At 52.4% G+C, this 15,921-nt stretch overlaps 1 protein-coding gene across 1 annotated transcript in view; it reads left to right on the forward strand.

Moving 5' to 3' along the window:
* The window catches only part of pepd (peptidase D), a 179,579-nt gene that overhangs the window by 27,943 nt on the left and 135,715 nt on the right, over positions 1-15,921 (forward strand). The window contains exons 4-6 of the mRNA XM_073070487.1: positions 1,112-1,175; positions 15,061-15,108; positions 15,812-15,873. Of these exons, the coding sequence (XP_072926588.1) occupies positions 1,112-1,175; positions 15,061-15,108; positions 15,812-15,873 (174 nt within the window). The remainder of the gene's footprint in view (positions 1-1,111; positions 1,176-15,060; positions 15,109-15,811; positions 15,874-15,921) is intronic.

Here is a 15,921-nt window from a genome sequence, read left to right on the forward strand (position 1 = left end):
CAAAGCACAATACCAGCAGCCATACACAGCACAAGGCACATACAACACGGATAAGACAGCAGTAATCATAGTCACACAAAAAAAATACAGTATAGCCCAAGCTGCTGAGTGAAGTTTCCTGTAGATTGATGGTGCTTGGGATGTTGTCAGCAAGAACAAGTTCACAGCAGTCCAGCTTGTCTGCCTCTGAGTGAGCACTGGAGGGCAGCACTCACGCGAGGTGCCAGTAAGGAAGCAATGCCACATAGCCTCTGGAGTTTCCTCTCCCGGACAGCTACCGCTGGCGATGATGGCCTAGTCGCGCTACAGCTGCTGTTACGAAGCTCCCCCCCACCGTCGGTCCAGTGAACCAAACTTGCAGTATTCTACATTAAACAGAAAGGGGAGGAGCCTCTGCCAAAGGAGAGAAAAGGGACTGTGGGCAAAGGCAGGATCTTGGCATCATTCGAAGTGAGTGAATCGGTCTTCCTGGCAGCCAGGGAGCCACAGGAGATAGCGAAATGTGGAGTTGGACAGCTCACCAGCTCCCGGTGAAGGGAGGCAGGTCTTGGGGAAAGAGAAGACGTGCTCCTTCAGAATATCTGCAATATTGCCTTCCTGACTTCCCCTTGAGAGGTGTGCACGCTGATAGGAGGTGTAGATAGAGTGGGCAGCCAGAGACTTTTTCAGGGTATGAGAAGGCATAGTTTGAAGGTGATGGGTGATTGGGGACAAGTACGGGGGGATGACAGGGGTAAGCTCTTTTTTTCTTAACTTTTTTTAAAGAGTGATGGGTGTGTGGACCTGCCAGAGATAGAGGCAGATACATTAGACATATTTAAGAGACTTTTAGAAAGGCACATGGGTGATATAATAATGGGGGATTATACGGGAAAGAGAGGTTAGATTGACCGTGGAGTAGGTTAAAAAGTTGGTTCAACATTGTTGACCGAAGGTCTGATACCGTCTATGTTCTGTCACGTTGGGGATTGAACTAGGAGTGTGTCTGCTCTGTTGTTCTACAAGTTCCTGGCTGATCCTGTCTCTCAACTGCATGCCCACTTATCCCTCAGTTCCCACAAAGCACCTGTACTGTGTTTTAATTTTCAGTGTTCTCTCTCGCTCTCTGCAGGATTCACTCCCGTGAGCACTTCAAACGTAAATACGCTGTGGATGAAGTTCATTTTACCTGTGATGTAAGTATGACTCTTCAATCACAAGGAGCTGAGCAGTGCAGAGTCTGAGGGAGAGTCACAGGGCTGGAGGAGATCGGCCTCTGGGGGGGGGAGGATGGTAGCTTGCAATGGTGTCTGATTGGAGGGGATCGGCCTCTGGGGGGGGAGGGTGGGGAGGATGGTAGCTTGCAATGGTGTCTGATTGGAGGGGATCGGCCTCTGGGGGGGGAGGGTGGGGAGGATGGTAGCTTGCAATGGTGTCTGATTGGAGGGGATCGGCCTCTGGGGGGGGAGGGTGGGGAGGATGGTAGCTTGCAATGGTGTCTGATTGGAGGGGATCGGCCTCTGGGGGGGGAGGATGGTAGCTTGCAATGGTGTCTGATTGGAGGGGATCGGCCTCTGGGGGGGGAGGGTGGGGAGGATGGTAGCTTGCAATGGTGTCTGATTGGAGGGGATCGGCCTCTGGGGGGGGAGGGTGGGGAGGATGGTAGCTTGCAATGGTGTCTGATTGGAGGGGATCGGCCTCTGGGGGGGTGGAGAGGATGGTAGCTTGCAATGGTGTCTGATTGGAGGGGATCGGCCTCTGGGGGGGAGGATGGTAGCTTGCAATGGTGTCTGATTGGAGGGGATCGGCCTCTGGGGGGGGAGGGTGGGGAGGATGGTAGCTTGCAATGGTGTCTGATTGGAGGGGATCGGCCTCTGGGGGGGGAGGGTGGGGAGGATGGTAGCTTGCAATGGTGTCTGATTGGAGGGGATCGGCCTCTTGGGGGGGAGGATGGTAGCTTGCAATGGTGTCTGACTGGAGGGGATCGGCCTCTGGGGGAGAGGGTGGGGAGGATGGTAGCTTGCAATGGTGTCTGATTGGAGGGGATCGGCCTCTTGGGGGGGAGGATGGTAGCTTGCAATGGTGTCTGATTGGAGGGGATCGGCCTCTTGGGGGGGAGGATGGTAGCTTGCAATGGTGTCTGACTGGAGGGGATCGGCCTCTGGGGGGGAGGATGGTAGCTTGCAATGGTGTCTGACTGGAGGGGATCGGCCTCGGGGGGGGAGGGTGGGGAGGATGGTAGCTTGCAATGGTGTCTGATTGGAGGGGTGGGTGGGGGAGTTGGTGGAGAATGTGCATGGATGGAGTGTACACATTGATGACTCTGCTGTGGAGAGTGAAGAGCACAAAGTTCCTTGGTGTACACATAATGGACGATCTAATCTGGACCCACAGCACCACCTCACTAGTCAAGGCACAGCAGCATCTATACACTCTGAGGAGATTGGGCTCCCGTCTATATTCTAATAACGTTCTAAAGGAGCGCCATCGAGAGCGTCCTGTCTGGCTGCATCATTGTGTGGCACAGAGCTGCAGGGCATCGGACTGCAGAACCCAACAGGACAGAGACCAGCCGGCACCGGGAGGATTATTGGAGACTCCCCCACCTCCATCCATTTGTGACTTTTACTGGGAGTGTTGTAGATGAAAGGCCCAAAGCATTGGTGAGGATCTCTACCACCCAACCCACGATCTTTTTGACCCACTACTGTCAGGAAGGGGGTACGGGAGCTTCAGGATTAGGACTGTCAGTCTGGGTAACAGCTTCTTCCCTCAGGCTGGGAGACTAATGAATACCCTGCCACCTCCGGGCTGTTTACTGTTTACCTATGCTGTGCACTAAATACATTTCGAATTGTATTTTATTAACTTGTGATAGTATTGTTTTACATGTTGTGTGGAATATGTTGTGTGGGTGCACCATGGTCCAGAGGAATGTTGTTTCGTTTGGTTGTATATACGTACAGTCAGATGACAAACTTGACCTTGATGAAGGGTTTCAGCCCAAAACGCTGTTTATTCATTTCCATAGATGCTTCCTGATCTGAGTTTCTCTAGCATGTTGTCTGTGTGTTTCTCTACATTTCCAGCATCCGCAGAATCTGTTGTTTGTTAGTGCTTCCTAATGTTTGCCCACCTGCTTCCTGGCAAAGCTGCTGTGGACTCTGCCGCTCTACCCAGTTAGTGCTGACCGTGTCGGAGCTAATGCATGTCTTGAACAACAGCCCGGGTTTTCTGAATCTTTTAAAAGGTGGGCTATGAAAACAGAGACGTGGGCAAATCGGCTAAATCCTGAGAGGTCTCTGGGGTGGGGAGGCCTTCGGTTAACCAGGGAAGTGGGTGACGTGGTAACGTGTGAGGTTGAGTTGAAAGAAATCTCGCAAATGCAAGAGATTTGCTGCCGGTGTTATCTGGAATACTGCATGGTTGAGTTTATTCCTCAGACATGCAGATGAATGTCAGCACCAAAGGCTTACTGCTCTTGCTCCTTCTGCCCCTCCTGCACCCTGCTCGAATTGCTGTGGGTAAAGGGCTGGTTGCGGGCCATCTGACCTGAAGCACAGATTTATTTATTTCGAGATACAGCGAAACACACTGACTGCTTTGACCAGCAGCTCACCAACTTGACGCTAGCCTAATCACAAGACAATTTACTGTGAACAATTAATCTGCTAATCGGTAAATGGGAGGAGACCCATGGGCTCACGAGTTGAACATACAAACTATTTCCAGATGGCACCGGCTCCTCAAAGGACATTTTCAACCTCTCACTGCTACGGGTGGGTGGAAGTTCCCACTTCAAAAAGGCAACAGTTATACCAGTGCCCAAGAAGAATAATGTGGGCTGCCTTAATGACTATCGCCCAGTAGCACTCACATCGACAGAGATGAAATGCTTTGAGAGGTTGCTCATGACCAGTCTGAACTTCTGCCTCAGCAAGGGCCTGGACCGATCGCAATTTGCCTATCGTCACAATAGGTCAACGGCAGATGCAATCTCAACGGCTCTTCACACGGCCTTAGACCACCTGGACAATACAAATACCTGTGTCAGGATGCTGTTCATTGACTATAACTCAGGGCAGAAAGAAGCTGCAGAGGATTGTAAATTTAGTCAGCTCCGTCTTGGGTACTAGCCTATAATGTACCCAGGACATCTTCAAGAAAGAGTGTCTCAGAAAGGCAGCGTCCATTATTAAGGACCTCCAGCACCCAGGACATGCCCTTTTCTCACTGTTACCATCAGGTAGGAGACACAGAAGCCTGAAGGCACACACTCAGTGATTCAGGAACAGCTTCTTCCCCTCTGCCATCCAGTTCCTAAATGGACATTGAACCCTTGAACACTACCTCACTATTTTAATATTTTTCTGCTTTTTCACCTAATTTTTAATCTATTCAATATATATAGTAATTACAATAATTATTTTTCTCTGCTAGATTACGTATTGCATTGAACTGTTACTGCTAAGTTAAAACATTTCACATCACATGCTGGTGATAATAAACCTGATTCTGATTCTGACTCACTCAGAAGGTTGTGTGTGAGTGTGGAACAAACTGCCAGCACAAGGGTTCCATGTGAGCTTGATCTCAACGTTTAAGTGAAGTTTGGATAGATACAGATAGTAGGGATATGGAGAGCTATGGTCCCTGTGCAGGTTGATGGGAGTGGTAGTTTAAATGGTTTTGGCATGGACTAGATGGGCCGAAAGGCCTGTTTCTGTGCTGGTACTTCCCTATGACTACAAAGCCTCATTTGATGATAATACCTCTAACTGCATTCTCTCCTCACCGAGTTGGTTCCTTAAGGCTGTCATGGCTGGTGGGGGCTGGAGGCATCGCTGGTGAGGTGGGGATAAGCTCCCACTATCTATTAAATATTGCCAATGGCACGCACCTCAAATAGCTTCTGACAACCAAGTCCAGCATCTGCCCTTCAAGTGTGATTTTAGCTGCTAATCCTGCCAGAACTGTTTCTACTGACAGGAGGAGGAAAGGCGGGTTACTGGCACCTTAAAACCAGTCACTTTGGGCAGATGGGGCTCATCTAGGAGGAAAAAAAACTCGGATCTTAAACCCCCCCCCACTCCCTCGTGGCTTTACCCACTCGTGGGGAACAATCAGGATCTGGAGTCCCTGAGGCAGTCCTATGTTCGGTTGGAGGCTGACTGGCAACTCGTGTGATGCCAGTGGTGGCGAGTTGTATCGGTCACTGCTGCTCCTCTTGGATCCATCAGCTGCGTGGAGAGGGAGCCTGCTGCAACAGCAACGGCTTTCTCTCCATATTACACTGCCCAGGCTTGTGTAAGCAGCTAGGACACAACATCCATGGTCAACACTGATCAACAGAGGGGTTCTGTGTTTGTGGCGAAGGTTTATGTTCATTTCCAAATACCTTTTCTTTAATGTGCTTCCGAAGCTGCTGGGATTTAAGTTGATTGTTTGAGATTTCACATCCTAACCCAAGACCTTGCAAGTCCCACTTGACGTGTTCCAGAATCAGATTAAACCTTTCACGACTCGACACCGCTGACAGCTGGTGAACAGGCTGCTGTGAAGTAAGTATCTGATTCTGCATTTCAGATTCATCCTAGGATTGTCCCTGGAGAGGCTGCGTTTAAAGGCAGACCACAACGTCCAGGATGAGTGCTGAATGCCTGTCAATAGCATCGCTGTCCCTTCCTCTGCAAATATCTGTAGAATTGGGATTGAGGGGTGTATCCTGAATTAGAATCAGGTTTAATATGGCTGACATTTGTGGTGAAATTTGTTTTGTGGCAGCAGTACATTGCAATACATTAAATTACTGTAAGCTTCAATGAGAAGTATCAAAAAAAAAAGTAGTGAAAAGAGCAAAATAGTGATTAGTGTTCATGGCAAATTTCAGGTCACATGCCAGTGGGAATAAACCTGATTCTGATTCTGGACTATTCAGAAATCTGATGGCAGAGGGAAAGAAGCTGTTCCTGAAACAGTGTGTGTGTTCAGGCCCACCATGTAGTCGCCACCCCTTTGCTTCACACTCTCCCCCCAGCATATGGGAACTGTTTCTGACTTGCCTATCTCATTCCACTTTAACTAGTGACAGACTGTCTGTCTCTCCATTCTACTTGAAGTATCATCGTGGGCAGTGCTATAGTGTAGCAGCTTCACAATGCTGGCAATCGGCTCAGTCCCTGCCACACTGCAAGGAGTTTTTTTTTGTTCTCGATCACATGGGTTTTCCCCCCACATTCCAAAGGTGTATTGGTAGGGGTTACTAAGTTGTAGGCATGCAGTTTTGGTGACCGAAACATGGCGATACTTGGTGAGAGTGAAGTTGCCCTCTGATTCAAGAGCCTGGTGGTTGAGGGGTAATAACTGTTCCTGAACCTGGTGGTGTGGGTCCTGAGGCTCCTGTACCTTCTCCCTGAAGAGAGCGTGGGCTGGGTTGTGATGATGGATGCTGCTTCCTGTAGATGTGTTCAATGGTGGGGAGGGCTTTACAGGTGATGGACTGAGCCATATCTACTAGTTTTTGTTGGATTTTCCGTTCAAAGGGATTGAGGTTTCCATTAAAGGCTTTGATGTAACCAGTCAAAGCATAGAGGCGTTGGTTTCCTCAAACCTTAAAGGCAAAGAGAGACATGGGTTAGGTGGGGACTGAGGGATTGAGAATATTTTCCTTTATCTGCTGATCAGGAAGCCTCTGCCAGAGTTGTCTGTACTAAGGATCCCTACGTGAAATGCCGACCAGTTCTTTGCCTCCAGCAAATGCTGTTCAATAGGCCGCTGCTCGTACGGTACGGAGGCCCAGTCGCCGCTGCTCGTACGGTACGGTACGGAGGCCCAGTCGCCGCTGCTCGTACGGTACGGTACGGAGGCCCAGTCGCCGCTGCTCGTACGGTACGGTACGGAGGCCCAGTCGCCGCTGCTCGTACGGTACGGAGGCCCAGTCGCCGCTGCTCGTACGGTACGGTACGGAGGCCCAGTCGCCGCTGCTCGTACGGTACGGTACGGAGGCCCAGTCACCGCTGCTCGTACGGTGCGGTACGGAGGCCCAGTCACCGCTGCTCGTACGGTGCGGTACGGAGGCCCAGTCGCCGCTGCTCGTACGGTGCGGTACGGAGGCCCAGTCGCCGCTGCTCGTACGGTGCGGTACGGAGGCCCAGTCGCCGCTGCTCGTACGGTGCGGTACGGAGGCCCAGTCGCCGCTGCTCGTACGGTGCGGTACGGAGGCCCAGTCGCCGCTGCTCGTACGGTGCGGTACGGAGGCCCAGTCGCCGCTGCTCGTACGGTACGGAGGCCCAGTCACCGCTGCTCGTACGGTGCGGTACGGAGGCCCAGTCGCCGCTGCTCGTACGGTGCGGTACGGAGGCCCAGTCGCCGCTGCTCGTACGGTGCGGTACGGAGGCCCAGTCGCCGCTGCTCGTACGGTACGGTACGGAGGCCCGGTCGCCGCTGCTCGTACGGTACGGAGGCCCGGTCGCCGCTGCTCGTACGGTACGGAGGCCCAGTCGCCGCTGCTCGTGCGGTGCGGTACGGAGGCCCAGTCGCCGCTGCTCGTACGGTACGGAGGCCCGGTCGCGGCTGCTCGTACGGTACGGTAAGGAGGCCCAGTCGCGGCTGCTCGTACGGTACGGTACGGAGGCACGGTCGCGGCTGCTCGTGCGGTGCGGTACGGAGGCCCGGTCGCCGCTGCTCGTAAGGTACGGTACGGAGGCCCGGTCGCCGCTGCTCGTACGGTACGGTACGGAGGCCCGGTCGCCGCTGCTCGTACGGTACGGTACGGAGGCCCGGTCGCCGCTGCTCGTACGGTGCGGTACGGAGGCCCGGTCGCCGCTGCTCGTACGGTGCGGTACGGAGGCCCGGTCGCCGCTGCTCGTACGGTGCGGTACGGAGGCCCGGTCGCCGCTGCTCGTACGGTGCGGTACGGAGGCCCGGTCGCCGCTGCTCGTACGGTGCGGTACGGAGGCCCGGTCGCCGCTGCTCGTACGGTGCGGTACGGAGGCCCGGTCGCCGCTGCTCGTACGGTGCGGTACGGAGGCCCGGTCGCCGCTGCTCGTACGGTGCGGTACGGAGGCCCGGTCGCCGCTGCTCGTACGGTGCGGTACGGAGGCCCGGTCGCCGCTGCTCGTACGGTGCGGTACGGAGGCCCGGTCGCCGCTGCTCGTACGGTGCGGTACGGAGGCCCGGTCGCCGCTGCTCGTACGGTGCGGTACGGAGGCCCGGTCGCCGCTGCTCGTACGGTGCGGAGGCCCGGTCGCCGCTGCTCGTACGGTGCGGAGGCCCGGTCGCCGCTGCTCGTACGGTGCGGTACGGAGGCCCGGTCGCCGCTGCTCGTACGGTGCGGTACGGAGGCCCGGTCGCCGCTGCTCGTACGGTGCGGTACGGAGGCCCGGTCGCCGCTGCTCGTGCGGTGCGGTACGGAGGCCCGGTCGCCGCTGCTCGTGCGGTACGGTACGGAGGCCCGGTCGCCGCTGCTCGTACGGTACGGTACGGAGGCCCGGTCGCCGCTGCTCGTACGGTGCGGTACGGTACGGAGGCCCGGTCGCCGCTGCTCGTACGGTGCGGTACGGAGGCCCGGTCGCTGCTGGAGAAGGTGCAGCACAGGCTGGTGATGGATGCACATACAACTTTGGTATTTGAGACCATTAGGTAGGCACATGAGCGTGTGTAGGTGGAAGGGATTTATTGTGATTTGGCATTGTGTTCAGGGTGGATGTCCTGCTCTTGGAGCAGTCGGAGAAACTGATTAACAGCTGGTTTGAGTCGGATGGTCGGAAACTTGCCTCTGCAAGTGGGGCAGGTTCTACACCTGCCCCCACACCGCTATTCAGGGCTCAGAACAGTCCTTGCAGGTGAGGTGGCACTCTCCATCTACTGTATCCGGTGCTCTGGGTGCAGTCCCCTTGGTCTTATTGGTGAGACCCGAGGCAGGCTGGGGACCACTTCAACAAACTCCTTCACTCTATCCGCCACAAAATGTGGGATTTCCTGGTGGCCATTCCGCTCTGACTCGTCAGTCCACGGCCACCTCTTCTGCCATGATGAGGCACAGCACGTCATGTTCTGTCTGGGCAGCCTTCAACCTGATGGGTGAACATTGATTTCTCTAACTTCCGGTAACTTCTCTCACTATTCCACTTTCTCTTTTATCCATTTTCCACTCTGGTTCCCCTCTCACCTTCCCATCACCTCTCTCTGGTTCTCTCTTCTCCCCCCCCCCCCCCCCCCCCCCCACTCTCCCATGGTCTACTCTCCTCTCCTCTCCCAGCCCTTTTCCTTTCCGCCAATCTCCTCCCGCTCTGTACTTCACTCCCCCTGCCCCCTCACCTATCACCTGCCAGCTTGTACTCCCCTTCCCCTCCTCCCACCGTATTCTGGCTCCTGACCCTTCCTTCCCAGTCCTGATGAAGGGTCTTGGCCCAATTATCTATTCCTCTCCATAGACACTTCCTGACCTGCTGAGTTCCTCCAGCTTCTTGTGTGTGTTGCTCTGGATTTCCAGCATCTGCAGAATCTCCTGTGACTGCATTGCAAGAGTGAGGGAAGATAAATGAAAGGGATGAGCTCTGGAAATGCAGAATCCATAGCAGGTGACTGAGGATCAAAGGGAACGGCTGTTATAGATTAAGCTTAAGCCCATCTCCTCTATTGGAGCATAGGTCACCGAGAGCAGCTTGCCCTGGGCCTCCTCCCTGGCTCAGTCTTTCGTCTTTTTTCCAAAGTGTAGAGCATCTTCAAAGATCCTTCCTCTGCTGGGGATGAGGTCTTTGGAGCTTCTGTTGGTGTTTTGGTAGCTGTGGGTTTTTACTGGGGGGGGGGGGGGGGGGGGGAGGAGGTGAGTTCCTGTCCCCCATGCTCAACCCTTCTCCTTTCACAGCCCAGGCTTGGGACCATCGATGGTGGAGTTTAAAGCTTACCTTTGTTTGTCATATGTATGTTGAAACATAGTGAAATTTGTTGTCTGTCAAATCATATCAGCAAGAATGTGGTGGGGCCAGCCCACAGGTGTTGTCATGCACGTCCACAACTTACTAAACCGCAGCACTCAAAGTCACAGGGAGAATGTATCGGCTCCTTGCAGACTGTGACCCCTATAGTTCCTGTCAGGGGACAGGCGGGCAATTCTGAGCATGCGAAAAGGAAACACAGATGGTAGTTTGCCTCCAGGTACCAGGGTCTGCAATGTTTCTGAACGAGTCCACAACGTCCTGAAATGGGAGGGTGAGCAGCCTGAAGTCGTGGTACGTATTGGTACCAACGACCTGGGTAAAAAGGGGAGGATGTTCTGAAAACAGAATACAGGGATTTGGGAACAAAGCTGAGAAGTAGGACCTCAAGGGTTGTAATCCTGGGATTACAGTCTGTGCCATGCAACAGTGAGGACAGGAATAGATTGAGGTGGTGGTAAATGTGTGGCTGAAGAATTGGAGCAGGAGGCGGAGATTCAGATTTGTGGATAATGGGAACCGCCTCTGGGGCAGGTGGGACCTGTGCAAAAGGAATGGGTTGCACTTGAATCCAAGGGGACCAATATTCCTGCAGGCAGATTTACTAGGGCTGTTGGGAGTAGTTTAAACTAATATAGCAGGGGGATGGGAACCAGTATGACAGAGCTGAGGGTGAGCCAGCAGGTTTACAAGTAGATGATGGGTGTAACATGAATGTAAGGAAGGATAGGCCAATGCAGACAGCGCAATGTTAAATTGTACCACAGAGGCAAAATTCAGAAGGTTGAAGACTGTAGGACTAATGGTGCTAAACCTAAATGTGCTTAGCATTCGGAATAAGGTGGATAAACTCAGGGTGCAAATTAGAGATTGGTCGGTGTGACGTTGTGGGCAACACTGAGTCGTGGCTGAAAGAAGGCCATAGTTGGGAGCTTAACATCAAATAATATACTTTGTATTGAAAGGACAGGCAGGAAGGCATAGGTGGTGGTGTGGCTCTGTTGGTAAGAGATGAAATTACATCTTTAGTAAGAGGTGGTCAGAGAATGTTGAATCTTTATGGGTGGAGTTAAGAAACTACGAAGGTAAAAAAAAATTATGGGAATCATATAGGCCTCCAAATAGTAGCCAAGACGTGGGGTTGAGATTGCAAAGGAGCTGGAAAAGGCGTATAAGAAGGGTAGTGACACAATTGTAATGGGGAACTTCAGTATGCCAAGGGATTGGGAAAATCAGGTTGGTGTTGGATCACGAGGGAATTTGTTGAATGCCTACGAGATGGCTTTTTAGAGTAGCTTGTGCTTGAGCCTACTCAGAGAAAGGCTATCTCAGATTGGGTGTTGTGTAATAACCCAGATCTCATTAGAGAGCTTAATGTAAAGGAACCCTTGGGAGGCAGTGATCATAATATGATTGAATTAATACCGCAATTGGAGAGGGAGAAGCACAAGTCACGGGTATCAGTATTTCAGTGGAATAAAGGGAATTAGAGGCATGAGAGAGGAACTTGCCCAGGTGGATTGGAGGAGGATACTGGCGGCAGAAGTTTCTGGGAATAATTCACAAGGTGCAGGATAGATATGTCCACAGAGGAAGTTCTCAAGTGGTGGGGTAGGCAACTGTGGTTGACAAAGGAAGTTGAGAACTGCATGACAGCCAAGGAAAGGGCATATAGCATAGCAAAAGTGAGTGGGAGTTGGATGATTGGGAAGATTTTAAAATCCAACAAAGGGCAACTAAAAGAGCTACAAGAAGGTAAAAGATGAAGTGTGAGGGCAAACTAGCCAATAATATAAAGCAGGATACCAAATGTTTTACAGTTATTTAAAGAGGTAAAGGAAAGTGAGAGCTGATATTGAACAACTGGAAAATGATGCTGGTGAGGTAGTATTAGGGGACAAAGAAATGGCAGATTAACTTAATAGGTGCTTTGCAAACATGAGAAAATCTGCAGATGCTGGAAATTCAAGCAACACACACAAAATGCTGGCGGAACGCAGCAGGCCAGGCAGCATCTGTAGGAAGAAGTACAGTCGACGTTTCAGGCCGAGACCCTTTGTCAGTCCTGCTTCTCCCTATAGATGCTGCCTGGCCTGCTGTGTTCCACCAGCATTTTGTGTGTGTTGCAGGTACTTTGCATCTGTCTTCACTGTGGACGACACTAGCAGTGTGCCAGAGGTCCGTGAGTGTCAGGGAGCAGGAGTGAGTGCCATTGCCATTACAAAGAAAGTGCTAGGCAAACTGAACGGTCCTAAGGTGGATAAGTCACCTGGGCCAGATGAACTACATCCCAGAGTCCTGAGAGAGGTTGCTGAAGAGATAACGGATACACATTGGTAAGATTCAAGAATTACTTGATTCTGGCAAGGTCCTGGAGGATGGGAAGATTGTAAATGTCACTCCACTCTTTAAGGGAGGAAGGCAAAAGAAAGGAAATTATAGACCAGTTAGCCTAACCTGAGTGGTTGGGAAATTGTTGGAGTCTATTATTAAGGATGAGGATTCAGGGTACTTGGAGACTAATGATAAAATAAGTCAAAATCAGCATGGGTTCTGTAAAGGGAAAGCATGCCTGACAAATCAGTTAGAGTTCTTTGAGGAAGTAACAAGCAGGATGGACGAAAGAGTGGCAGTGGATGTCATTTACTTGGATTTTCAGAAGACATTTGATAAGGTGCCACACATGAGGCTGCTTAACAAGATGAAATCCTATGGCGTTACAGGAAAGATACCGGCATGGATAGAGGAATGGCTGACAGGCAGGAAGGCAGTGAGTGGGAATAAGAGGGGCACTTTCTGGTTGGTTGCTGGTGACTAGTGGTTCCTCAGGGGTCAGTAGTGAGACTGCTACCTTTCACATTGTGGTAAAGTTTGTGGATGATACAAAGAAAGGTGGGGCTGAGGAAGCAATACATTGCCAAGTTTGTGGGTGTATTTAAGGCAGAAGTTGGTAGTTTTCTGATCGGTCAGGGCATCAAAGGATGTGGTGAGAAGGCAGGTGTATGGGGTTGAGGGGGATCTGGGATCAGCCATGATGAAATGGTGGAGCAGACTGGATGGGCTTAATGGCCAAATTCTCCTATATTTTGTGGTCTTATGGACCCTGATGGTCCTGACAGATAATTAAATCCCGATCGCTGTTGCGGTAAGAGCAGTATGCTGCTATGCCACCCCGATTGTTGGTGCTGATCGGTGGGCCAGTTGCTGCGTTGGAACAGTAAAATGTGAGCAAGGAATTTAGAATGAAGCTGGCCAGACCTTCCTAATGGGCTGGATAATAGGCAGCCACTTCGGTGACAACAGCAATTACTGACTGCTGCAAGGGAGTGGAATTTGAAATTCTGCTTGAAAGGTCCTATCCTGTTAACTTGCCACAGTAACTATTTGACTCTGGTTCTCCAGTTTCATTACCACAGTGCAGTGGGATGATGTGTTTCCCAAGTATAATTAAAGCACCCAGCCCTGGGTGGCAGAATTATGAGATTCCTGATGTGTCACGGGCAAGTTTTTCTGTTCTGGCCACTTAGAATTCCCACTGTCAGTCAAGAAAACTAATCAGCCTTGAAGTTTCCTTTCCAAAGATGTTGTAAGTGAGGAAAGGAACACGAGGCATGGTAGTTGAACTGGATGCAGCATTTTGCCTCCGATCCTAAGCAGATTCTGGGTTCTCAGGGTTACGTGAGTTACAGGCAAGATTCCTAGCAGTGTGGAGGAACAGGGGTAGTGGGGTTGCCTATTGAGGGGACACTGGAGCTTGCTGTATGCTGTTGGGTTTGAGATTGCTGTTCACTCGGGGGACGAGCTGGACTGCGTTCGACTCCAGCTGCAGGAGTGTGTGATGAGTTGATGCAGAAATATGACTCCAGGGCAACATCCCTGCGCCATCAGTTGACAGGCCATGACAGTCAGGGACTTAGGCTAGATTATTGTTTTTTTATAACTATTTTCTGCTAACCTTCTTGTACTTGCTCTGTGTGCTGTGTGACTGTTGGTATTGTGTTTTTCACCCTGGCCCCGGAGGTCAGGTTGAATGACAATTAAACTTGAAATCCACATCCGTAGATCACTCAAAGTTCAAAGCATGTGTGTCAGTGTATTCAACCTTGAGATTCATTTTCTTCTGGGCATTCACAGTAAATCCATAGTAGAATCAATGAAAATCTGCACGAACCTGAGCGTTCAACCGGTGTGCAAAAAGCAAACTATGCAAATAAAAACAAATAATAATAACAAATAAATAAGCAATAAGTATTGAGAACATGAGATGAAGAGACCTTGAAAATGAGTCCAGAGAGTGTGGGAACCGATGAGGCAAGTGAAGTTATCCCCTTTCGTTGAAGAGCCTGATGGTTGAGGGGTAATTGTTCCTGCACGTGGCCCTGCAGGTCCTGAGGCTCCTGTACCTCCTTCCTGATGACTGAGGGGTAATGACTGTTCCTGAACCTGGTGGTGTAGGTCCTGAGGCTCCTGTACCTCCTTCCTGATGGCTGAGGGATGATAACTGTTCCTGAACCTGGTGATGCAGGTCCTGAGGCTCCAGTACCTTCTACCTGATGACAGCAGTGAGAAAAGTGCATGTCCTGGGTGGTGGGGGCCCCTGATGATGGATGCTGCTTTCCTGCAACAACATTTAGTGTAGATGTGCTCAATAGTTGGGAGGGTTTTACCTGTGATATACTGGGCTGTATCCACTACATTTTGTACGATTTTCTATTCAAAGGGATTGGTGTTTCCATACCAGGCTGATGCAGCCGGTCAATATACTCTTCACTGCACGTCAATCGAAGTCTGTCGTGGTTTTTGATGTCATGCAGAATCTTCGCAAACTCCTAAAGAAGACGAGGCGCAACCGTGCTAGAGACCTTTCCCAGGCGGAATGGCTAAAACGAGAAGGCACTTGGAGGGAAGTGTAGGGAGAATGTAAGAAAGTGTATTTTTGCACAGTAGTGGGTGTGTGGAACACCCTGCCAGGGTGGTGGTAGAGGGACATTTAAGAAACTCTTTAGTCAGTCACGTGGATGAAGGAAAAATGCAGGGCGATGTGGGAGGGAAGGGTTAGATTGATCTTGGAGTAGGTTAAAAGGTTAGCACATCCTTGTGGGCCGAAGGGCCTGTACTAAGCTGTAATGTTTTATGTTCACAGGTGGCAGAAGTGCTGAAGAAGCTGCAGCCTGATGTACTGCTCACCTTGGTGCGTAACCATGGAGTGGTAACCTGGGCAACCGAGGGTTGCGTACTTTTCCTGCCGCCCGGCTCTCTCGCGAGCTCCCCTCGCGGGCCCCCGCCCGGCTCTCTCGCGAGCTCCCCTCGCGGGCCCCCGCCCGGCTCTCTCGCGAGCTCCCCTCGCGGGCCCCCGCCCGGCTCTCTCGCGAGCTCCCCTCGCGGGCCCCCGCCCGGCTCTCTCGCGAGCTCCCCTCGCGGGCCCCCGCCCGGCTCTCTCGCGAGCTCCCCTCGCGGGCCCCCGCCCGGCTCTCTCGCGAGCTCCCCTCGCGGGCCCCCGCCCGGCTCTCTCGCGAGCTCCCCTCGCGGGCCCCCGCCCGGCTCTCTCGCGAGCTCCCCTCGCGGGCCCCCGCCCGGCTCTCTCGCGAGCTCCCCTCGCGGGCCCCCGCCCGGCTCTCTCGCGAGCTCCCCTCGCGGGCCCCCGCCCGGCTCTCTCGCGAGCTCCCCTCGCGGGCCCCCGCCCGGCTCTCTCGCGAGCTCCCCTCGCGGGCCCCCGCCCGGCTCTCTCGCGAGCTCCCCTCGCGGGCCCCCGCCCGGCTCTCTCGCGAGCTCCCCTCGCGACTGTAGATGCCTACCACTCCAACCCTGAGACTCCACGTGCTACCTTCGTGACTGCTTTCCTCCTGCACAGTATTGAGGGTGTGAGGACTGATGGGCTGTTATTATAATTTCAGCGTGGCCTCAACACTGACAGTGGGCACACCACACGAGAAGCCTCGTTCGAAGGGATCAGTCAGTAAGTGCTTGTGATACCTTTGCCATTCATATCATTGGGGCTCCTCCT

This window comes from Hemitrygon akajei, chromosome 17 (assembly GCF_048418815.1).
Source record: "Hemitrygon akajei chromosome 17, sHemAka1.3, whole genome shotgun sequence".
Taxonomy (NCBI): domain Eukaryota; kingdom Metazoa; phylum Chordata; class Chondrichthyes; order Myliobatiformes; family Dasyatidae; genus Hemitrygon; species Hemitrygon akajei.